Source organism: Ursus americanus, chromosome 30, assembly GCF_024610735.1.
Source record: "Ursus americanus isolate L20-20 chromosome 30, mUrsAme1.1.p, whole genome shotgun sequence".
NCBI lineage: Eukaryota > Metazoa > Chordata > Mammalia > Carnivora > Ursidae > Ursus > Ursus americanus.
In genome coordinates, this window is record NC_142156.1 from 7,581,831 (window position 1) to 7,605,493 (window position 23,663).

The 23,663-nt window shown below is 39.8% G+C and overlaps 1 protein-coding gene across 14 annotated transcripts in view; it reads left to right on the forward strand.

The window, feature by feature from the left end:
- The window catches only part of GIT2 (GIT ArfGAP 2), a 49,376-nt gene that overhangs the window by 4,154 nt on the left and 21,559 nt on the right, over window positions 1-23,663 (forward strand). For 12 of the 14 annotated variants that reach the window (XR_006778449.2, XR_006778448.2, XM_045791451.2 and 9 more), the window contains exons 2-12: window positions 199-332; window positions 1,844-1,956; window positions 2,615-2,720; window positions 4,458-4,544; window positions 4,661-4,791; window positions 6,808-6,902; window positions 14,496-14,541; window positions 15,664-15,715; window positions 18,964-19,036; window positions 19,253-19,350; window positions 20,392-20,503. Coding sequence is in view for 12 of the 14 variants with exons in the window: in XM_045791451.2 (XP_045647407.1) it covers window positions 199-332; window positions 1,844-1,956; window positions 2,615-2,720; window positions 4,458-4,544; window positions 4,661-4,791; window positions 6,808-6,902; window positions 14,496-14,541; window positions 15,664-15,715; window positions 18,964-19,036; window positions 19,253-19,350; window positions 20,392-20,503 (1,047 nt within the window). In the remaining 2 variants the exon portion in view is untranslated. The remainder of the gene's footprint in view (window positions 1-198; window positions 333-1,843; window positions 1,957-2,614; window positions 2,721-4,457; window positions 4,545-4,660; window positions 4,792-6,807; window positions 6,903-14,495; window positions 14,542-15,663; window positions 15,716-18,963; window positions 19,037-19,252; window positions 19,351-20,391; window positions 20,504-23,663) is intronic. The other 2 variants (XM_045791452.2, XM_087857254.1) reach the window with 1 other exon arrangement.

Genomic DNA, 23,663 nt, shown 5'->3' on the forward strand with positions numbered 1-23,663 from the left:
TCTCAGTTAATGTGGTACCCAATCAGCCCTGATAGGTGGTGTCATCAGACAGGCTCACCAGCTTGGTGTGTTGACTAGCATTCTAACAACAGAAATGTCTCATTTTTCTGAAAAACCAAACCTCAGTCATCTTTGGCCATCTGGCCGTTTAGCAGCCACCTGGTATCCTCACCACTGAGATGTTGCTCTTCTTTCCAGATCCTTCCTGGGCATCAGTAAATAGGGGAACTTTTATATGTGATGAGTGCTGCAGTGTCCATCGGAGCCTAGGGCGCCACATCTCTCAAGTAAGGCATCTGAAACACACACCGTGGCCTCCCACGTTGCTGCAGGTAAAGAGTAAGAATTCTCACGGTTTGTAATTTGAGCTTTTAGGCCTCATGGTTTTAGCAACTAAAATTTCTCCTACTATACGTTTTAAATCTTAAAAGAATGTTTGAATCATAACTGAATAGAGGTGCTGTGCCTATTAGTACTGTATGTAAGAACTGAAGTCCTCATTTAAGATTTTTTTCCCCTCCTAACAAATCAATCTTGTCCCAAAAGCTCAATTGTAGATAGAAAAAGAATTGTTAAAATTTCTTGGTAACATTTCATCGCTGATTTTCTGGACTGTCGCCAGAAATTGTTTTTAAACAGTCCATCTTTGCCATATACCACAAATAATGTTTCTAAAAAGTGTGGTCTCAGGAACTTTTCCTTACGTTTCCTGCTTTGATGGAAGCATGGAGTGAGATTCCTTAGAAATCTCTGAAACATCTGATTCAAGTTTTCTTGAAATTCTTGTTGTATGTTAGAGACCAAATTGGGTTAACAGGTTTCAGTTGAATGCCCGACACCCTGCTAAGTGTCACGTGAACTCTTTGTTTTATTTGGGGTTGAATGTCATGTCACCTGTACTTCTATTTTGGGGTGCACATTCTTCAAGTTCTGTTTGGAAGTCAGAATTAAGCATGTGTTTCGCCTTCATTTGTCTTGAGTACATATTTTACTAAATCTGTGGCAGCTGCTCAACATGTCCCTTAAACTTGCCTGTATAAACCCATGGGCCAGAACAAGTGGGTTTGGGTCTCTGATGTGACAGTGTCTCCACCAATGCAAGAAAACAGATGGGGCTGTGTCAGGAGTCACGCTTTGAAATGAAATTGGGAAGTATGATTTATTAATAACTTTTGCTCAGAAGTTTCTAACAGCTCCTTCTCATGTGAAAGTGGGTGTTTACTGCTCTCAGGTCTTTGTTTACAGATTTCATTATAGGGCCTGAAGAAAGTCCAGAGATGAGTAGTTTAAAATGCCAGGCTTGACCCTAAAAGAACAATTCCGAAAGTATGGCACATGAACCACCAGTGGTACTCAAGACAGATGTAGGTAATACTCAAATATTTATTTTAACAGTTGCATTATTTTAATGTTTATAGGAAAACTTTAACTAGCACATCAAGCCATAACTGCTAGTAAAAGTTTTTTTAAAAATGAGTGGATTTAAAGGAAAATCTTAGGCAGAAAGTCTAGACAGTACATGGGTTGTTAAGAATCTTGAAATTAGTATTTGAATGATCGGGCTTGGGAAACACTGCCCCAAAGTGTCAGAGTGCTCTTCCTTCATAATCCGTAAAAACAATCAAACCCTTTTAGGTACTTAGCCATCCTCCTGGTCAGACCTGAATCCTGCATAGAAGGTTCATCTTTCTCATTCTAGAATCAGAAAACAATGATTTGTAGGACACCCCCCGTGATGCTGATATTTGCAGTGGGGCTTGGTTTTCCCAGTTCAGTCACTACAATTTCCAGTGAATATTTGTGGAAAGAAATTAAAATATGATTTTATACTGCTTGGTTTTAGATGGTTGAAACCTTGTATAATAATGGTGCTAATTCTATATGGGAGCATTCTTTGCTGGACCCTGCCTCTATTATGAGCGGAAGACGTAAAGCTAATCCACAGGATAAAGTACAGTGAGTGGAATGTTTATAAATACTTTTATTTCTTCATAACACATGGGGCCCACTAAAATGAGTGCAGCTACTTTGGACCAGCCTCCAGAAGGGCGGTACAGGAGGTGCTTACACTCCAGTTGTGCACTGAGCTCTTTGCTATCAGAAATGCAGAACAAGGCTGGGCACAGGACCATCGCTTTTGCATGGTTGCACAGCACGAGTCAGTGGCTTCTCCAGTTTGAGACTAAGGCTCAGAGGCTGTTATTGTAATCCGATTTAAGCCTAGTTGCTCAGACAAGAGGCAGTCAGACCAGAAATCTCGGTTCTGGACTGCAGTCTGCCTGATGTCTGACCTGTAGGATGGGATGTAACACTGCTTCCTCACAAGGCCGCTAGGTCAATTAAGAAAATTACAGAGAAGAGAGAGAGGCTCTAAAAAGCAAGCGCTCTGCAGTCCTGGCCATTAGAATGACTAATTGATGTTTTGAGACTTCAGGTCTTAAACTCCTGCTGGAACTTATTTCACTATTGTTCATTTTCTTCTCAAGTAGGGGATGCGGGTCACTTCCTCTTCTTTTTACAGCCTAAAGAATGGGGAATGTTACATCCGAACTGCAAGTGAGCTGTTCTGTTTTGTTTTGTTTTGTTTTCTCCCCCCCCCCCCCGCCCGAACCAGTCCTAATAAAGCAGAATTCATCAGAGCCAAGTATCAGATGTTAGCATTTGTCCATCGCTTGCCTTGCCGGGATGATGACAGCGTGACTGCCAAAGACCTTAGCAAGGTGGGCACACCTTTTAAAATCCCTAAAACTGCTGGATGAAACAGTATATTGTCATGTTTGAAAAAACTTAGAGGAAGAAAAGGAAAAAAAACCTTTCTGTACTCTAAATAATTAATAACAGCCTTTTTTGCAGTTGGTTTCATCTTTAATTTTAGTTCAAATGGCAGCCATTCATGTTAGGGGAGGTACAAGGGCAAAGAGGAAAAATAACTATGTATCTAGAAAATGATTTGTATTTTTCAGATATGGTTTTAAAATTATATTTCTATAAGTTTTTTGTTTAACTTTGAAATAGGAACCATCCTTGAGTTTGATTCTAGAAGGGACTAGAAAGTTAAAGGGACCTCTTTGGGTTTCTGGGCTCCATACTGAGTACGATCTTCAGGAAGCAGAATGACTCAAAGTTGTAGTGCTTGGGATTCTTTATTATACTTGTAAAATGAGTCAATGGTTTTCTTTATGTGGGCCTTTGCATGTTTTTGAGAGATGCCATGAGAAATATGCATCTTTATTTTCAAAGCACTGCTCTTAGGAAATGTTCACACAGAGCATGGGCGCTCACAATCAGAGTTTTAAACTTTGCACAGAATATATATAACTGTTACTTCTGCTAATTAATAAGACCTGGCATGGGTTTTTTGTTTTTTTTTTTTTAAAGATTTTATTTATTTATTTGACAGAGATAGAGACAGCCAGCGAGAGAGGGAACACAAGCAGGGGGAGTGGGAGAGGAAGAAGCAGGCTCACAGCGGAGGAGCCCGATGTGGGGCTCGATCCCACAACACCGGGACCACGCCCTGAGCCGAAGGCAGACGCTCAACTGCTGTGCCACCCAGGCGCCCCTGGCATGGGTTTTTTACCACAATTTAAAAATATTAAATACATTAATTTTAGAAAAAGGTGTAGATATAGATGCTGGAGTAGATTTCTACATTCTTACAATAAGGGTTATTGCATTTTAGACAATTCTAGGTTAGACTTGAAGGAAAGCAGCTCATCTTCATGTGTAAGAGCTTTTCTGCAGTGGTACGGAATGTGATAAACACAGGCCTATTTCCTCCTGAAAGACTTTGTTAAAAGTATTGTATACAAGGCCAAGAATGGTGTTGTGGAGATGGTGTGCTATAAGGCAGAATCCTGTAGTTCACACGGTGTGGGATACGCAGCCCTAAAGCCCTAGGTTCACTAATAACAACAAATAATACTGATGATTATAATAACAGCAGCTGTATTCTTTGAGCATTTCCTGTGTACCAGGCTCCATGCTAAGCACTTGGTTATATCATCGACTCCTTACAGCAACCCTGTGAATAGGTGGCATCGTTATCACCATCTTAGAGCTAAAGAAACTAAGGTTCACATTGCTTAAAGAACTTCCACAAGGTCCCACAACTTAAGGGTGTACGGCTTGAACATGAGGTCTTTGAGACTTCAGAGCCGTGTTCACCCACCTTCTCATACCGCCTCTCACTTCGGGTCTGGTTGTGCCACTTAGACAAATCATGCATCTGGGCAGATCCGCCTTCCTAACCCTTGTTATCAGTAAAGTAGACCTGGGCCCACCTTAGAGCCTAGGGGTAGTTGTGACCAGCAAGGGAGAGAGTGCTGCTGGGACCTGATTAGCTAAATAACTGTTGATTATTACTAATATAATGTGTATTAAAATGATCTGCCAGCTGTTCTGGTATACCATGCTTTACACTTTTAACAGATATTTTTTTGGTTTGTATTTTTCAGCAACTTCACTCAAGCGTGAGAACGGGGAATCTCGAAACCTGTTTGAGGCTGTTATCTTTAGGAGCACAAGCCAACTTCTTTCACCCTGTGAGAAGAGCATGGATTGATTCAGATACTAAATTGAAATTAAGTGGGTTGTGTTTGTGTAGCCTTTAGTTTTATTTAATTTGGTTGTTTGTCTACTTTTTATTAATATTTCTTAGGAAAAAGGAAATACCCCACTCCATGTTGCCTCCAAAGCAGGGCAGATTTTACAGGCAGAATTATTGGCGGTATATGGAGCAGACCCAGGCACACAGGATTCTAGTGGAAAAACTCCTGTGGATTATGCAAGGTGAGAGACCTAGATTCTTGTCACTGCCTTGGTGAGGAATTATTTATGTTGGGTATGATTCATTGTTAGGTGGCTAAATTGTGTATGATTAACATTTAACCCCTTTAAGTTAAGGATTTACATCCTGTCATTTTGCAGATGAAGACATTTCAAATACCTATGAGCTCAGAGCCTGGCAAAGTCAGAGGAGGTAGAACCATTAACGCGTGTGCTTAGCTTCCAGTCTTTCACATGACTTCTAACGCAATGGTATTTGAGCCATAGGCAGAGTCCAAAACAAGTATCAAGAATTGCAAAACCCACTCCTCAGTTTAATACGTTTAGTCATTGCTTGAACTTAACAGATCTGTACAGATAGGTAGGCGATTAAACAAGTAATAGTAAAATGTTAATTGTAGGTTTTAGGTAGCAGATGTCTGGGTGCTTGCTGTAAAATTCTTTTAAGTTTCTTCTTGGTTTAAAAACGTTGTGAAATGCTGGAAGAATAAACAAATCCATAAGTTAGTCTTGAATATCACTTAAACGATAGAAGATGGCTCATCTTCCCTTTTTCCAAATTAACTTTTTATCAACTGCAAAGCACTCTACTCTGTTCTGCAGAGGATAAAATGGGTGAAATGCCAAAACTGGTGCTGTCCCAGAATTTCTTCTTTCCTGGAGGAGATGATTCGTAAGTGTGTGAAAGAGTTCAATGAGGCAAGATAATGTGGAATTCATTGCCAAAATGGATAACTGGTCTTAAAAGGTGTATATAAGATTTCTTCATTGTGGCCTAAGTCAGTAAGAAGCTTCTTTAGTTGGTCTTTGAAAAATGGGTTGGATTTGGGTATGTGAAGGAGGAGCTAAGGCATTCCAAGTGAAAAAGAAAGGCATGATTTCAGTTCAGGAGGGAGAGATGGACAGGGCACGTTCAGCACAGCAGAGGACTTTACTGGATAGAGCAGAGTGTGTCTGGGAATAATAAGAGCTGAGGTATTGAGGAATATAGTATTTCCTGGATCCAAGATTCCACTGACTGTATAGGTCATCATTATCTCATATACCACCAAAAACGAGAACAACTCGGCCAATTAAATGATGACGTACCATCAATTGTAGCATACTTCCTGATTTTACGGCTGTTAAAAAAAATGAGGAAAAAAAGATAGGTGTCTCAGAAATCAAACTTGTGGTAGGTCAGGGGTATATCTTGCAGTGTTTAGAATGGTGGGAAGAGAAAGTGGCAGAAACTAGACTTAAGCGTTTAAAGGGAAGAGAGCCCTCAGTACGTGGTACTTATTATCACTTCCCTTGGAGTTTCCTCTTGTGTATCTTGTGTATGTAATAGTCTCTCAATGTAATAATTTATTTATATGCCTGGTTACTAAAAAGATTTCAGATAGTGTAAGTATTTACTTCATGAATGAAGAAAGGCAAACCTCATGTTTTCTGTTACGTAAATTGAAGTTTAAGGAGGTAAAAGTAGCTACAGATGTGAGCTGTGCATTCCGTTGGTCGGTCTCTCCCCGAATTACAGACGTTGAAGTGGTTACTAAACTCTCATCCAGAATCAGACTGGCTGCCTCAGGAGCCTCTAGGGGAAAGACCTTCAAAATATTGATGTTCACACTCATCCCATCCTTACTGATTCAGAATTCCCGAGGTTGGGGCCTGGATATCTACGTGTTGTAAAGCACTTTAATCTTTATGAACCTCTACTCTAGACCATTTATTAGTTTTATTTTCTACCTCATTAGATGAAGTTATTCTTTATCTCTCCCATAAGTCCTTCATTTCCTTATTAAGTATTCTGTTCTGTAAATTAATAAAGGAAGGGGGTAGTTCAGATTGTGAAAACAGTTTATAAAGGTGGGAATCAAAGTAGACCTTGACAGTTTACCTAACACAAAAGGTTGATTATTCTAAGTCACATTTGGTAAATTGCTCAGGTGTCTTGGAAGACATCTCTGTGCTTTTTTTATCCTAGAGCCAGTGGCTGGCGAGGAATATAAATGGTACTTTGTTTTCTCTTGGTAGGCAAGGAGGGCACCATGAGCTGGCAGAACGCCTTGTAGAAATACAGTATGAGCTGACTGACAGACTAGCCTTCTATCTCTGTGGCAGGAAACCAGGTGAGTGAAAGGATAGCAGTCTCTCTACACCTTCAGTCAGCCTGGAAAAACAAGTTGGAACACCGTTACCCAAGATGTCTACTTTAACATATCCTTAAGAAAATTGCAAATAAGGGTTTTTATTTGAAATAACTGTAGCATTTTCAGTTATATGTGAAAGGTATAAGGTCAGTCAAAACTCCTTGAATTTTAATTTTTAAGACTTTAGCTCCAGAGGAGTAACTATTGCAAGAATCAGAGAGCATAATTGAACCAAAATTGAATGTGCACCATAGTTCTTGTGCATAATGGGATTAGGAATGGAAGAGCAATAACTTATGTGTTATTTGAAGAATTCAGCTATCTAAGGAATGGAAAAGAATCCAAAAATGAACTTTGCCATTAGCCAAGTTTATTTATGAAGTAGAACTGGGGTCGACAAACCATGGGCTGTGGGCCAAATCTAGCCTGTCACCTGTTTGTTTAAAGTTTTGTTGCAAGATAACCCATTCATTTACATATTATCTGGCTGCTTTCACACTACTACAGCAGAACTGAGTAGATTGAGGGGTGCCTGGCTAGCTTAGTCAGTAGAGCATGTGACTCTTAGTCTTGGGGTCATGAGTTTGAGCCCCACATTGGGTGCAGAGATTAGAGAGACAAGGAAAGGAAAGAGTAGGTTGAATAGCAACAAAGACTGTACGGCTAGAAAGCAAAAAATATTTACCGTCTGGCCCTTTACAGAAAGTTTGTCAATCCCTGATTAGAATACCCACATACACCTATACAGTGGTTCCCTAACCTAGTTGTATGATGGAGTTAAGAGCCTCTGGTGTGGTTCCAGTTCCCAGTGAGATGGGGTAAGCACACACCACCTTTTCCTTCTTGCTAAATACAATTAAAAACCCTGGACCAAAAGCATAGAGTAGCTATCTAAGGACTCTGGCCAGTGGATTAGGGAACTCAAAGTACCATCAAATTGGTGGTGAGTGTCCTGTTTATTTTACTTCTGATACAACCTTCATGATAGCCTGAAATCTGGAACTGTATAGCAGGTGCAAAGAAGCTTCTCTGTCTGGTCTACAGAGCAGTAAATGTCCTGTCCTACAGGACAGAGAATTGGGGGATTCCCCTGGGTTTTTTTTTTTTTTTCTCCTTTCTTTTTCCCCCACCCTAGTCCCTAGGCAGTCCTGTGGCTGCAGCAGTGGTAGCACAGCTGCCTAAATCTCTGACCAAAAGCATGAGGAGAATCCTGATTGCTTTTATTTTTCTATTCTATCACCCCTTGGCCCAGGAGGCAGAGCCTAACCTGGTCACTTGCCTGCTAAAAGAAAATTATTAACGTTCTCCATAGACTTTAAAGAAGACTCAGCGTCTCACAACATAATACTCAGAACGTTTGGGGTATCAACTATAATTACTTGACATAGGAAGAACCAAGAAAATCCCAAAGACTTGCAGGGAAAAAGTAGTCAGCAAATGCCAATCCCAGATGACACAGATGTTGGAATTATCAGACAAAGACTAAAGCAGATAGTAACATCATGCTTTAAAAAGTAAGTGTGAATGTTCTTGAGCAATATAGAAGGTCTCAGCAGAGAAACAGAACCAAATAGAAATGCTGAACTGAAAAATACAATAACTAAAATTTTAAAACTCACCAGGTGGGCTTAATAGCAGATTGGAGATGACAAAGAGAAGAGTCGATGAATTGAAAATAGATCACTAGAAATTACCCAGTTTGAGCCACAGAGAGAAGAAAGAGTGGTAAGAAAAAGAAACTGAACACAGAGCCCAGGGACCTATGGGACAATATCAGAAGGTCATGTTTGTATCCTCAGACTCCCAGAAAGAGATCAGACAGCCTGGTGCAGAAAAAAATATTTGAAGAAACATGGGTTCAAAACTCTAAATTTGGCAAAAGACATAGACTTCAGATTTAAGAAGCTCGGAGAATCCCAAATAGGATAACTTAATGAAATCCTCACAGACACATGAAAAACTGCTGAAAACCAAATACAAAACATTTGAAAGCAGCCAAGGGGAAAAATAACAGCATGTGAAAAGACAGTTGTTTGAATGACCATGGATTTTAACTGGAAACAGTGGAGAAGAAAAGGAAGTAGAACAATTTTTTAAAGTCCTGAAAGAAAAGAACTATCAGTTCAGAATTCCTCTTCCAGTGAAAATAACCTTCAGGAATGAAGGCAAAATAAGGACATTTTAAGATGAAGAAGAAAACTAGTTGCTCTAACAGAAATATGAAAGAAAGTTCTTTGGGGAGAAGGGAAATGATACCAGAGGGAATCTGGAACTTCAAGAGTGAAAGAAGAACAACTGAAATGATAAATATCTGGGTAGATAGAGTGTTTTCCTCCTAAATTCTTTGAGATATGTATGACAGTTTAATGCTTGTTTGGTGGGGTTTTCAGCATATGTCAGTGTGATATATTTGACAAGGGCAACATAAAGGGGGAGCAGGTAAAAGAAATAATGGAGGTAAGGATTTTACATTCTTCTTTTTTTTTTTTTTTAAGATTTTATTTATTTATTTGACACAGAGAGAGACAGCCAGCGAGAGAGGGAACACAAGCAGGGGGAGCAGGAGAGGAAGAAGCAGGCTACCAGCGAAGGAGCCTAATGCGGGGCTCGATCCCAGAACACTGGGATCACGCCCTGAGCCGAACGCAGATGCTTAATGACTGCGCCACCCAGGCGCCCCGTATTTTACATTCTTCTTAAGATGGCAAAATATTCTAAGTAGACTAAAAGATTATGCTATAACGCATAGTATAACCATTAAAAACAGACTATACAATGATAGGTGGTCAAAACCTCTAGAGATAAAATGAGATGTTAAGAATTACTCAGATAACAAAAGATACTTGGAAACATTCCAGAACAGAGAGAAAATGAGAGAAAGAGGAACAAAAACCTAAGGCCCAAACAGAAACTAAACAAAATCAGACTTAAATCCAAACATATTAATAATTACATTAAATGTTAATGATCTAAATGTACCAAATAAAAAGCAGAGATTGTCAGAACAGATTTAAGACCAAAAATGAGCCCTACTAACTCTACGCTGTCTACAAGAAACCCACTTTAAATATAATGATAGAGGTAAGTTAAAAGCAGGAAGGTATAAAAGATACATCCTACAAACATAGTAGAAGAAAGCTAAAGTAGTTATGTTAATATCAAACAAAGTAGACTTTCAGGGCAAGGAAAATTAGCAGGGATAGAAAGGGGCATAACTTGGTGATGAAAGAGTCAGTTTTCCAAGAAGATGTAACGATTCTAAATGTATACACACCTAGCAACAGGGTTTCAAGATACATGAAGCAAATTTTGATAGAATTAAAAGGAGAAAAGGTCAAATCCACAATTCTTAGATATTCAGCAGTCTTCATTTAGCAATAGATGGAACTGGTAGATAGAAAATCAGCAAGGATATGGGGCACTTAGCTGGTGCAGTTGGTAGAACATGTGACTCTTGATCTCGGGGTTGTGAGTTCAAGCTTCACATGGGCGTGGAGACTACTTAAAAGAAATTTATAAAATTTAAAAGAAGAAAATCAGGAAGGATAGCAAACTGAAACCAAAACAGCCAGCTGCATCTAGTTGACATTTTAGTGTGCTCTACCCCACATTGTCAGAATACACATTCCTTTCTAGTACATGCTGAACATTCACCAAGGTAGACCATATCCTGGGTTATAAAACAAAGCTTAACCAATCTAAAAGAATTAAAATCCTAAGTATATTCTCTAACCATAATGGAATTAAGCTAGTAAAAAAATAATAAAACTATAACTGGAAAATACCCAAATGCATGGAAATGAACAACACATTTCTAAATAATCCATGAGTCTAAGAGGAAATCTCAAGGGAAATTAGAAAATATTTTCAGATGAATGAAAGTACAACGTACTGAAATTATGGGATGCAGCTAAAGCAATGCTTAGAGGAAATTTTATAGTATTAAATTCTTACATTAGAACACAGGAAAGGTCTAGGGGCGCCTGGGTGGCACAGCGGTTAAGCGCCTGCCTTCGGCTCAGGGCGTGATCCCGGCATTGTGGGATCGAGCCCCATATCAGTCTCCTCCACTATGAGCCTGCTTCTTCCTCTCCCACTCCCCCTGCTTGTGTTCCCTCTCTCGCTGGCTATCTCTGTTAAATAAATAAATAAAATCTTTAAAAAAAAAAAACAACACACAGGAAAGGTCTCAAATCCTCAACCTAAGTTTTCACCTTAAGAAACTCTTGAGTTTCTTACTGCTGAGTTTCTTACTGCTTATTTTACTCATCCAAAAAGATGAGTAAACCGCAAGCAAGCAGAAGGTAGGAAATAATAAAGATAAGAGCAGAACTCAATGAAATTGAAAAAGGAAAACAATGAAACCAAAAGCTGATTCTTTGGGAAAAAAAATCAATGAAATTAATAAATGTCTAGCCATATTATATAAGTAACTGTGCACACAAATTAGACAACTTAGATAAAATGAACCAATTTCTTGAAAGCCACAAACTACCAACCACCTACCCAAGAAGAAAGAGATAATGTAAATACATAATTTTACATTTTAAAGAATTTGAATTTGTATTTTAAAACATTCCATTAAAGAAAACTCCAACCTAGATGACTTCACTGGTAAGTACTGTGAACCGGCTGAAACTGTTGCCATGTAACAATTCAACAGATATGTTTTATGACTCGTGCGATTTGCTGGCTTTGCAATTACGATTATTAGTAGATACTTTTAAGTGTTAGGAATTCACATTTCAAAGTTTTGCACATAAAATGAGACTATTCTACCAAACATTCGAAGAAGAAATAACATCAATTCTACATGATATTTAGAAAATAAAAAGGTAGGGAACATTCCGAAGTCATTTTGTGAGGCCACCATTACCCTGATACCAAACCCAGCAAAAACAGCACAAAAAAAATAGCCCTCGTGAACATAGACACCAAAATCCTCAACAAAATGTTAACAGATTGAATCCGTGTATATATATATATATGATAAATGTATCATAACCAAGTAGGGTTTCCGGATGCCAAAACTAATTAAATATTTGAAAATCAATGTGATTCATCATATTAACAGACTAGAAAAAGAAAACCATCAATCTTGGGGCGCCTGAGTGGCTCAGTCATTAAGCGTCTGCCTTCGGCTCAGGGCGTGATCCCGGCGTTCTGGGATCGAGCCCCACATCAGGCTCCTCCGCTGGGAGCCTGCTTCTTCCTCTCCCACTCCCCCTGCTTGTATTCCTTCTCTCGCTGGCTGGCTCTCTGTCAAATAAATAAATAAAATCTTGAAAAGAAAAGAAAACCATCAATCTTACCAGTTGATGCAGAAAAAGCATTTAATAAAATTCAGCATTCCTTCATAAGAAAAAACTTAGCAAACTTGGAATAGAAGGGATTTCCTTAACCTGGTAAAGAGTATTTCTAGAAACCCACAGCTAACACCATCCTTAATGATGAAAGATTGAATGCTGCTGCTTGAGTATCAAACCAGGCCAGGATGTCCACTCCTACCATTCCTATTCAGCATTGCACAAAGGCAAGGTAAATAAAAGGCATACAGATAGAAATGGAAGAGATACCAACTAGTCATAAATAAGATGGTTTCTGTGTAGAAAATCCCAAAGAATCTACAGTAACATTGTTAAAACTAGTAAGTGAGCTTAGCAAGATTGCAGAATATAAGGGAAACAATCAAAAATCATATTTCTATAGATTATCAGTAGACAATTGGAAATAAGCTAGAAAAACAATGCCATTTATAATAGCTCCAAATTAGAGGCTTAGGAATAAATCTGACAAAATATTCTTGGGATCTGCATGCTGAAAACTGCAAAATGCTGCTGAAAGAAAGCAAGGAAGACCTGAATCAGTGGAAAGAGAACTGTGTTTATGTGTTGGAATACTCGATAGAGTTAACATGTCAATTCTCCACAAATTGATTTGTAAAATTAATGCAATTCAAAGATTTTCTTGTGGACATAGATGTACTGATTCTGAAATTTACGTGGAAAAGCAGAGGAACTAGAATGGGACCGTTTTGCAAAAGAAGAAGAAGAATGGGCAGAATCACACTACCCAATTTTAACTCTTGCTGTAAAGCTCTGCTGAGCTCAAGATCGTGGTTATGAAGAAGAGATAGAGGTACAAGTCCGTGCAACAGTAGAATCCAGAAGTAGACCCACACAAATATGTTCAGTCACTTTTTTGAGAGTTGCAAAGGCAATTCAGTGGAGGAAGAATAGTCTAAGTATATGGTGTTCGAACAACCAGACATCCATGTGCAGAAATACAAACTTCAGTACCTCCCACCTGGTATAAAAACTAACTCAAAATGGATCATAGATCTAAATGGTAAAACCTAAAAGTATAAAACTTCTAAAGAAAACAGAAGAAAGTCTTTGTGATCTTGGATTAGGTAAAATGTTTAGATGTAACACCAAAAGCACAATCCATAAAAGAAAATACTGGTAAATTGGACTTCATCAAAATTGAAAGCTTTTGCTCTGCAGAAGCTACAATTAAGAGAGTGGAAAGACAAGCCACAGACTGGGAGAAAATACTAGGAAATCACATGTCCAACAAAGGGCTTGGGTCCGGAATGTCTATATCTAAATATGTAAAACTCAACAGTAAAAAAACAACCCAATACAAACTGGGCAAAGACCATATCCAGATGCCAGATAAGCACAAGAAGTGAGATGCTCAGCATCATTGGCCATTAAGGAAATGGCGGGTTAAAAGCACAATGAGACACCACTACACACCTATTTAGAATGACTAAAATTTTAAAACCTGCCAAAGAAACTGACAACACGAGTGGGAAGATGCGAAGCCACTGTGACTCTTACATTGCTGGCTGGAAAACAAATGATAGAGCTACTCTGCCAAAAAGTCTAGTAGTTTCTTAACAAGTTACATACGCATTTACCTAATACCTACATAACCCAGCAGTCCCATTCCTGGATATTTATCCAAGAGAAGCAAAGACTGATGGTTACACAAAAACCTGTATGTGAATGTTTATAATGGCTTTTTATTCTTGGCCTGTGATCAATGTCCTCCAGAAGCTGGGTTGGGACTGGGTCCGTAATCATTGTAGGAGAAGGAAGCCCCACCCAGATCTGCCAATACCACCCTGCCCCAGCCCTGATGGTTTTGTGCTAATTGATAATTTGAAGGTGAGCCACCAAAGCCCAAGGGTGCTTTCCCAACCCACATGGAGAGCGGATAAAAGCCCACTCTGAGCTAATTTAGCTCCCTAAAAGTTTTGTCCGTGACTAAAGATCATCAGTTATACTGGGAAAGAATGAAGTGTAGGATTAGTGTGAGCACAGGCTTTTTGCTTAATGATGTCTGGACCTTGGTACCAGAAGAAAATGGGAATATGATTCTTGCTACCAGCCAGGTGTTAGAGAGTTTATAGACAATCTGACAACTTTGGTACCCCCCGAAATAATTCATAATTATGGGAAACTACTAATTGCAAAACGTAAATTGGGAAAATTATGGTAGTGTTCCTTTATCGATCTTACCAGTATTTATATAAACAAAACTTTGGCTTGATTTCTGTTTCAGATCACAAAAATGGACAGCACTTTATAATACCTCAAATGGCAGACAGGTAAGGCCATTGAAATACCAATCAATTTTATCTGTCACTATTATTTCCTTGGTTGTATAGTGTTTAAGTGTATTATACTTTGTATTTAACAAAGCCCATACATTTTTCTCTTTTATGGCTATACAATTTGGAAATAAGACGGCTGTAAGTAAACCACCATGTAAAACTTAAGTTTGAAAGAGTACAAGTAACAAATTTACTAGTAAAATTGGAGTTAGTGATATGGTCACAGTTTTAGCCAGTTGCGACAGTATATTGTGTCTATACGTTATATCTCAGTATATTTCTGTATTTTAAGAGAGGATATTCTTTGTCTATAACAGGGATTGGCAAAATTTTTAAGGGCTAGATAGGCTTTGTGGGCCATACAGTCTCTGTCACAGCTTCTCAGCTCTGCCCGTTGTATATGGAAGCTTCCGTGGACATTCTGTAAAGGAAGGGCATATCAGTTGCAAGAAAATTCCATTTCTGGACACTGAAATGTCAATGTCATATAATTCTTCCTATGTTATGAAATAGCTTTCTTTTGCTTTGGGGTTTTTTCCCCCAGACCGCTTAAAAATGTAAAAACCATGCATAGCTCATGGGCTGAACAAAGAAATCGGCTATAATCTGCCGACCCCTGCTCTGTGAGGTTAGCTGAGTTCACAGCGGCGGGAATGAACTTTAAGTCCTTATTTATCCAATTACCTTTGCACAAATACTGTCAAGCGTTTGTGAAACAATTAGCTGCTATTCCAGAGGTAATCTTGCCATTCAGGTTTTTCACATTCTGCGCTTTAATATTTCCTTCTGTCACTTTTTTTTGTTTTGATACTTCAAGACTTATGACTTCTCTCATAAAGGGCCTAGGGAGGAACCATCAGTAGTTTTTGTCTTTTAGTTATTCAGTGATTACTTTTCTATGTACCATGTTACATGACTATGATGTTTCTAAAAGGAGTTACAAGTTCTTACATTCAAAGTTCTGTCGCTAACTCTAATGGGCTATAGCATTTTTGTTTCTGACCATGTCCCTGAACTGTTAATTAATGTCTTGATACCTTGGCTATCTTAATGTTCTACAGAGCTCATAAAAATAGTTTTTATTTATTTGCTTATTAGTTCTGTACATTTTCTTAGCAGCCTGGATTTGTCTGAATTGGCAAAAGCTGCTAAGAAGAAACTTCAATCCGTGAGTATCTCTGTTTCCTAGTGAAGTTCAGTATGGGAAACCATGCATCCTGCTAATACCTGTCCTCAGCCCATTACCTGCTGCACCAGATGACTTTGTTTCACACTCTGGGATGTTAGAAAATCCGAAGCAAAGCATCGAGTATGTAGAGAAGAGACAGAAAGTACTATTAAGTTTAGTTGATCCGATTTACTGGCTTGGCTTCAGGTAATGGTGTTTTTCTGTGTCATTCCGAAATCGAAGACTGTACTGTTGACATTAGGGAGTTGTTTCTCCTCCTGAGAGTTCCCCAGTTTCTCTCAGTGTAAAAGAGTGGGACGCACTTGCAGGGATGCCTTCTGGTAGCTACCTAGGACGCTAGGGAAAGACATGAGCTGATGTTGGAGTGGCGAGTGCCGCAGATCCACTCGCTGCCATTTGGGATCGGGCCACCACCGTCACTGTCTTGCATAGCCCACGTTGTTCGTCAGAGCTTTTTAAGTGTTTGTTTTCAAGGGCCGGTGGTCCTGCTCTGGGTGCGTGCCCAGAGTCACCCGGTTCTGCAGGGCCCAGTCTCCCTTCCGTGCGTGTCCCTCTTCCCAGCCTGCCCATCTCAGCCTCGGTCAGGCCCCGACAGACCACCTTCTCTGGGCACGCTTCCTCTTAGTTTGGTCCCTGCAGATGAGGCCTCCCCAGGGTGCTTCCCCAGCCACTTCAACCACCAGATGGCCTGCCTTGGGCTGTTCTCATAGCTCTCTGGATCAGAACCAAGATTCTTAACGTCTTGTTGTGACCTTGAAGGGTGTCAGCCAGTGCTCACTGTCCAGTTTTTGCCTTGCTTTCCATCCGGTTCCTCCTGCATGTGTGCATGCGTGTGCACATGCGTGTGCACATGCACGAATGTTTTTAACTATTTCATTTTGGGTGATCACTTTCTGAGGCCACCTTCAGGTCCTCTCCAGGAGTCTTCTCTTTCTGCAGTGTTCTGCTTTCCCAGCTTCTGGCCCTTTTGTCATTCAAGTAGCTGAAATCTGACCACCTTGACAGTATAGGTGGGAGTTTCCCCAAGCCTGACTCTGAAATTGTCTCTCCCCTAATGTACGACTTTCTCTTCGTTCATCTTTTCACAGAAGACCCTTTACTAGCACTTCATATAATATTAAGTACTAAAAATTCCAGAAAATGAATTTATCGTTACTAGTATTTAACTGTGATATGAAATAAATGTATTTTATGCAATTTGTTGTGTCTGTGTTCTGTATCTGTGGTTTTGTGTGTCTGTGTGTTTTATCACCTTTCTTAAATTAAGGAGGTCATATGGTAGGATGATTAAGATGACAAGCTTTGGAATCAGCACTAAATAGTCTGTGATTTCCTTTTAATTACTTAGAGTGTATGAGCCAATTTTTATTTTAAATAATTCAAACGTGATTAGTAATACTTAAACTCCCTTTGACTGACCTACATCTGCTAGGTTGAAAGCTGCATGAAAGTTGGGGTTAGGTCTGTCCTATCTCTAGCATGTGGCCGGCACTAAATAAATATGTGGAACGAAGCTGAGTACAGCTCTCAAGAACTCGGGCTCTGGGTCAGACTGGTCAGGTACAGAGCTCATCTCTGACAAGCTCCTTAACCTCTCTCTGCCTTGGTTGTCCTCTCCTGGAGAGTGGCTAATGATCCATCGGCGGCTGCAAATCTGAACTGCTCAGTGAGGATGGGCTGCTGTTATTACTTGCTAACCCCACCCTGTGGTCTCCTCCTCACGGGGGCAGCTGGACCAGTGCTACTTCAGTGTTTATCCTATAATATCTCCCTCCCTAATGAGAAGCTGAGAGAAATACAAGGCTAATATATTTCTAAAATTAGTAAGCGTTAACATTTGGAGAGACTTAACCTTGAATCTCGGGTCCATCACTTGCTGGCTTTGTGACTTTAGGTAAGCTCCTAACTTCTGTGCTTCAGTCTCCTTGTCTGTAAAGTGGGATAATCATAGTTCCTATCTTCGTAGAGGTGTCGTGAGTATTATGTGTTGGTAGTAGCACAGTGCCTGGGATATAAGCCCTCAGTCAGTATTGCTATTGTAGTTACTGAGTAAAAATAACCTTAGCTTGTAGCCCCTTATTGGAAAGAGACTGTATATTCATGATGCAAGTTCAAGTTCCGAGTTCCTCATCACTTTATCCAGCAAAAGGCTTTCGGAGTTCATTTTCAATTATAAATATAAACTAACCACACTAGAGAAAATGTGGAAAATGGACAGGGGGAATCATCTTCACTCACTATATTCTTAATGGATTCAAGCTCAATATTTTGATATATTTCCTCTCATTCTTATTTTATATGCATATCATTTTTTTGAACAGAAGCTCAATCATAATTGCAGAATTTTATATCCCCCTCCTTTTACCCAACAGTGTACCCATTTTAACAACTCCCTTGAGGTCTGTGTAGCCATCATTTTAAATTGCCACATAAAATACCTTCTGGTCAGTGTGTGACTGGATATTTACTGGGCCCCATCTCAGTGCCAGGTACTGTGTGTGGACATAACACAAGAGGAAATAAAATTCAGTGTCAACTAAAAAGTGACAGCCACCAAGCATCAGGGTGTGTTTTATGAGGAAGAGAGTGCAGAGAGCTGGAGCCATCCTGGTGAAGGCTTAGCCTCAACGGCATTGAGGAAGACCCTAACTGTCCTCCCCATCCCAGTGGCTGCCAGCCGGTGTGCGGAGATTGTGTTGCTGGCTGACACTGCACGGTGCGCTGATGAGACAGGCTGTCCTTTGTGGGGGGTGCTTAGTCCTTCCCGGGATTTGGAGGCCTGCTTACTGAAGAATATAGCAAAGAGACTTACTGAAGACTGGATGGTAGTTTCTGCAATGGCAGAAACTCAAATATCACACCGAGGGTTTAGGATCCTTTCTATTTGGGGGCACTAACAAATGCTCAAGAGCACAAGAGGGGCCTTTAAAGGGTGCTGTCACATGGAGAGTCGAGAACTGGACTCTACATTTCAGATGACTCTGCCTCCTTTGTAGCACACCCCTGTCTGCCTGTCACAAAGGAGTGAGACTGCTGTGGGAGGCAGATATTTCTAGAGGATCTGTACTATTTTGGAAATGTTATTGTCTGTTTAACAGTGGGTATTTACTAAGCACTGGCTTTGGATAAGACATTGGAGTTTAAAGGGTGAATAAGTCACAGTGCCCACTCATTCTCCTAGCGTTAATCCTTGCCCCTTGTGTTCCTGATCTTTTTTTTACTTGCAGCTAAGTAATCATTTGTTTGAAGAACTTGCCATGGATGTGTACGATGAAGTTGACAGGCGAGAGACCGATGCAGGTGACTGAACGTGTGGCTTTCTCTTATAAGTTTCTGTTGTCACTGGGCAGTATTTCTACTGTCCTGGCGATGCGTGTGTCGACGTTTACTTTTGTGTATGTTGGTTTTGGAGTGTGCTTCCCTGAGTCTCCCTCGTGACGTGACACGGGAGCTCTCCAAGAAGCAGTGCCACACCCGTGGTGATAAGATTCTATCTCTGCTCTTTCCTCTGGCTAGTCTGGCTTGCCACGCAAAACCACAGCACCCTGGTAACCGAGACAACTGTCGTCCCCTTCCTTCCGGTCAATCCTGAGTACTCTTCAACACGGAACCAGGCAAGTGGCTGAGTCTGAGAAGTAACCAGTGGAATTACTTTGGGAATGGCTGGTATGGTATTTAATTTTCCCAGGACAGGTATTTTAAATTTTTTGATTGATTAAAGTGTTAATGTCCTTTATACCCGCCCACATACACACACACACACCACAAGGAATTGACAAGAAAAGCAATAAATGTAAATCGAAGACTGGAAAAGAATATAAAATAATTCACAGAAGAAATATAAATGGCTTACAAATGTGAAGAAATGTTTAACCTTTTTAGTAATCCAAGAAAGTAGCCTAAAGGCATTCGTTAAAATTCCATCAATCAAATTAATAACGTAGTAAAGGATACCCCGGGCTGGTAAGGATGTAGCAAAATGGGCTTTCTTATGCTATAGGTAAGAGTTTACATTGCTGTAGACTTCAGAAAAAGCAGTTTGTTAACTGATTTTAAAAGCCTCAAAATTAAGGCTGTCCTTTTCCCACAGGTAATCCTTATTTGGGAATATGTGCTCATAAAATAAAAAGAACAAAGATTTATGCACAGTGATTTTCATCAAAGCAATGTACAAAATAATAGAGCATTAAAAACAGCCTAAGCCTCTGTCAGGAGGAGAAAAGTTGAGTAAACTGGGAAGGCCTTTTAATTGTTATTGATTAACGGTTGTATATAATGATGGAGTCCCAGCATCTAGGCTATAACTTTATCTTGAAATTTTAAAATGTTCTTCCAAATTAATTTTTCATTACTGGGTCTGCTTTAAAACTGAATTGATAATGGGAAAAAAAGCATCAGGTAGAAACATTTTGGTTTTGTTTACAAAAATAAATGCAAGGTGTTATCTAGTTCTCTTATATAGATGTCTCTACTCTGTTTGCAAGGAAAGCGTTGATGTGTGCCTCCCCTAGGCTACGGTGATATTTTGATCATGCTCGGAAGTCTTTGCTTGGGAGACTTGCTTAAGTCTAACAACAGTGTGATTGGTTTTATGTGAATATCCACGCATATATCTTCACATTTGGAAATATTTCCAATTATTTTCTCACTCTCAGGGCAGACAGAAACTCGCTAGGTTTAACGCCCATGAGTTTGCCACACTGGTCATCGACATTCTCAGCGACGCCAAGAGGAGACAGCAAGGCAGTCCTCTTTCTGGTTCAAAAGGTAACTGTTTCAAGCCGCTAAAATTTGCTTCTTTGGCCTTCCAAACCCGACACAGGTATTAAATTTAAAATTATAATTTAAGGGGCGCCTGGGTGGTGCAGTCGTTGGGCGTCTGCCTTCGGCTCAGGGCGTGATCCCGGCGTTGTGGGATCGAGCCCCACATCAGGCTCCTCCGCTGGAGGCCTGCTTCTTCCTCTCCCACTCCCCCTGCTTGTGTTCCCTATCTGGCTGGCTGTCTCTCTTTCAAATAAATAAATAAAATCTTTTAAAAAAAATTATTTAATTAAAGCAGTCATCATGAAAAGTTTACCTTTTTGAACCCTGATGAATTATAAGTATTCCAGTGTTATTAACTGCTATTCAGATTTATCCGATACACGTTTTTTCCTTTTAGATCACCTATCTATCTTCCCTATAAAATTGCGTCCTAAAATTAACCCAGAAGTCTGACTTAGATCTTATTAAAGGGCAGAAGAAAAATCAGCCCCCTTGATTGATACTTCAGCTCTCCTGTTGTTGCTTACATACAGAACTGAGCTCTAAATAATAAAATTTGTTACTGTAAACTTTAGATGTCTACAGTGAGAATTTTTGTGGTTTAAAATTGTAGAGGGCACCGAGCCCTATTTCCAAGATGCCCTGTTGAGTCTTGTTCAGTAGCTCAGCGTCCTGACTGTGCTTAAGAACATACTTCTTCCCCATCTCTGTTAAGGATATACTTCCTGGTTTTTTTCTAGTTACAGAAGTAATACATTTTTAATTATAAAACACTTAAACAGAAGAAATACATACCATAAAAACTAAGTTTTCAGTTAGCGTAGTATTCCCCAAAGACAGTAATCATTAACTGACATTAGTTTGTTCTTGAGTTTACTGGTTCAATCAGGAATAAGCAAATTCTGAGAAAACGTACTAAATTTTGGTGAAGGTGCAATGGTAAGCGTCCATACATAAATTTGAAATCTCAAAATGTATGTACTCTTTGATTTGGTATTTCTATTTCTAGTTAATTTGAGGGGAAAATAGCAGAGATGTTATATGTATATGTAACACTGAAAACATTACAAACAAATGATAGAGTAGTGAGAATCACATATTTGAGCAGTGCAGACTTTTTTTCCCAAAGAGTATATAATGACATAATATGAAATAATAAATTAGTTTTTTTAAATATTTAGTATCCTCTTTCCTTTTGTAAGGAAAACATTTATACACATACATGTGCACAAGCAAATATACCACATTCAGTACTACGTAAATACATAATGAGTCCTCATTATTTGCAGATCCCATATTTGCAAATTCATCTATTCACTAAAACCTGTAACCTCAAAGTCAGCACTTTCACGGTAACTTGTGGACATGTGCAGAAAGGCAGAAAATCTGAGTCACCCAAAACACACATTCCCAGCTGAAATTGAACAAGGCCATTTGTATGCCTTTTTGTCTCAACTGTCATACTGTTAACAGTGTCCTTTTTAGGTCTACTCAGTACCACATTTTTATATTTTTGTCCTTTTGTTGGTGATTTTGCTGTTTAAGATGGCCCCCAAGCATAGTGCTAAAGTGCGGTCTGGGGCTCCCAAGCACAAGAACGCTGTGATGTGCCTGACAGAGAAAATGCCTGTATTAGATAAGCTTCACTCAAACATGAGTTGTGGTGCTATTGGCTGTGAGTTCAATGTTAATGAATCAACAGCGTGTATTAAAGGTGTCTGAACTGGGGGGCGCCAGGATGGCTCAGTCAGTTCGGCGTTCAACTCTTGCCTTTGGCTCAGGTCATGATTTCATGGGTTGTGGGATCAAGCCCCATGTCAGGCTCCATACTCAGTGAGGAGTCTGCTTGAAAGATTCTCTCCCTCTGCCCCTCCCCCCACTCACACTCTCTCTTTCTCTCTCTCAAATAAATAAATGTTTTTTAAAAATGGTGTCTAAACAGAAACACACATAAAGTAAGGTTCTGTGTTGATCGGTTGACAAAGATGTTGTGAGTAAAGGCTGGCCGGAACCTGCCCCTGTGTTTTCTCTCAGAATGGTGGTTCAAGATTTGCTAATTCAGGCTTCATAGCAACGTTATATACCATACCAACTGCAAGTAATGAAGTAGACTCTTTATATGTATATGTTTAGGGAAAAGACTGGAAAGGTATGGACCAAAATAAATCAATGGCTATGATTGATTACCATTAGTTTCAGATTTTCTTTTCTTTCTTTTTTTTTTTTTTTTTTAGATTTTATTTATTCATTGGTCACGGAGAGAGAGGGGGGAGAGAGCACAAACAGGAGGAGAGGCAGACAGAGGGAAAAGCAGGCTCCCCACTGAGCAAGGAGCCCAATGCAGAACTCAGTCCCAGGACCCTGGGATCATGACCTGAGCCTAAGGCAGACGCTTAACTGAGCCACCCAGGCGACTCTCAGATTTTCTATATTGAGTATTACTTCTGTAAATCAGGTAATACATCCATTTGAAAAATTTAAATTCCTTTTGAGTAACCATAATTTATCACCCAGATATTACCCATCGAAATATCCAGAAATAATATTGGAAATCAGAGGTCAGCTTGACTTAGTTGCCTCAGAGAAGTTAGAGAGACTTGGATAATTTGTGAAATCTTTTATTCAGAACATGTTAGAGCCTATGGAATCATCCCTGCTTCCCTGTAGACCATACCTTTCTGGTGTGTGTGTGTCCACTGGGTTGTTCGGTTTTCTCCTTTCTCTCTGGCAGTCAGCCAACTAATGCCAGCGTACCTGTTCTTTGAGCACCAAGTTTCTAGGCTCCATCTTAAGAGTCTCCTTTCAGTGACATTACCTTGTGAACAAGTTGCAGTTAAATTGAATCACAGTTGGGGCGCCTGGGTGGTGCAGTCGTTAAGTGTCTGCCTTCGGCTCAGGGCGTGATCCCAGCGTTCTGGGATCGAGCCCCACATCAGGCTCCTCCGCTAGGAGCCTGCTTCTTCCTCTCCCACTCCCCCTGCTTGTGTTCCCTCTCTCGCTGGCTGTCTCTCTATGTCAAATTAATAAATAAAATCTTTAAAAAAAAAAATTGAAGCACAGTTAATCTCCCACTAGTTGTGGCTTTCGTTCCCTGATTTGGAACTACACTCTGTCTCCCGGAATGATGAGAAACTCGGGAGCGTGCCTCCGCAGTTGGCACATT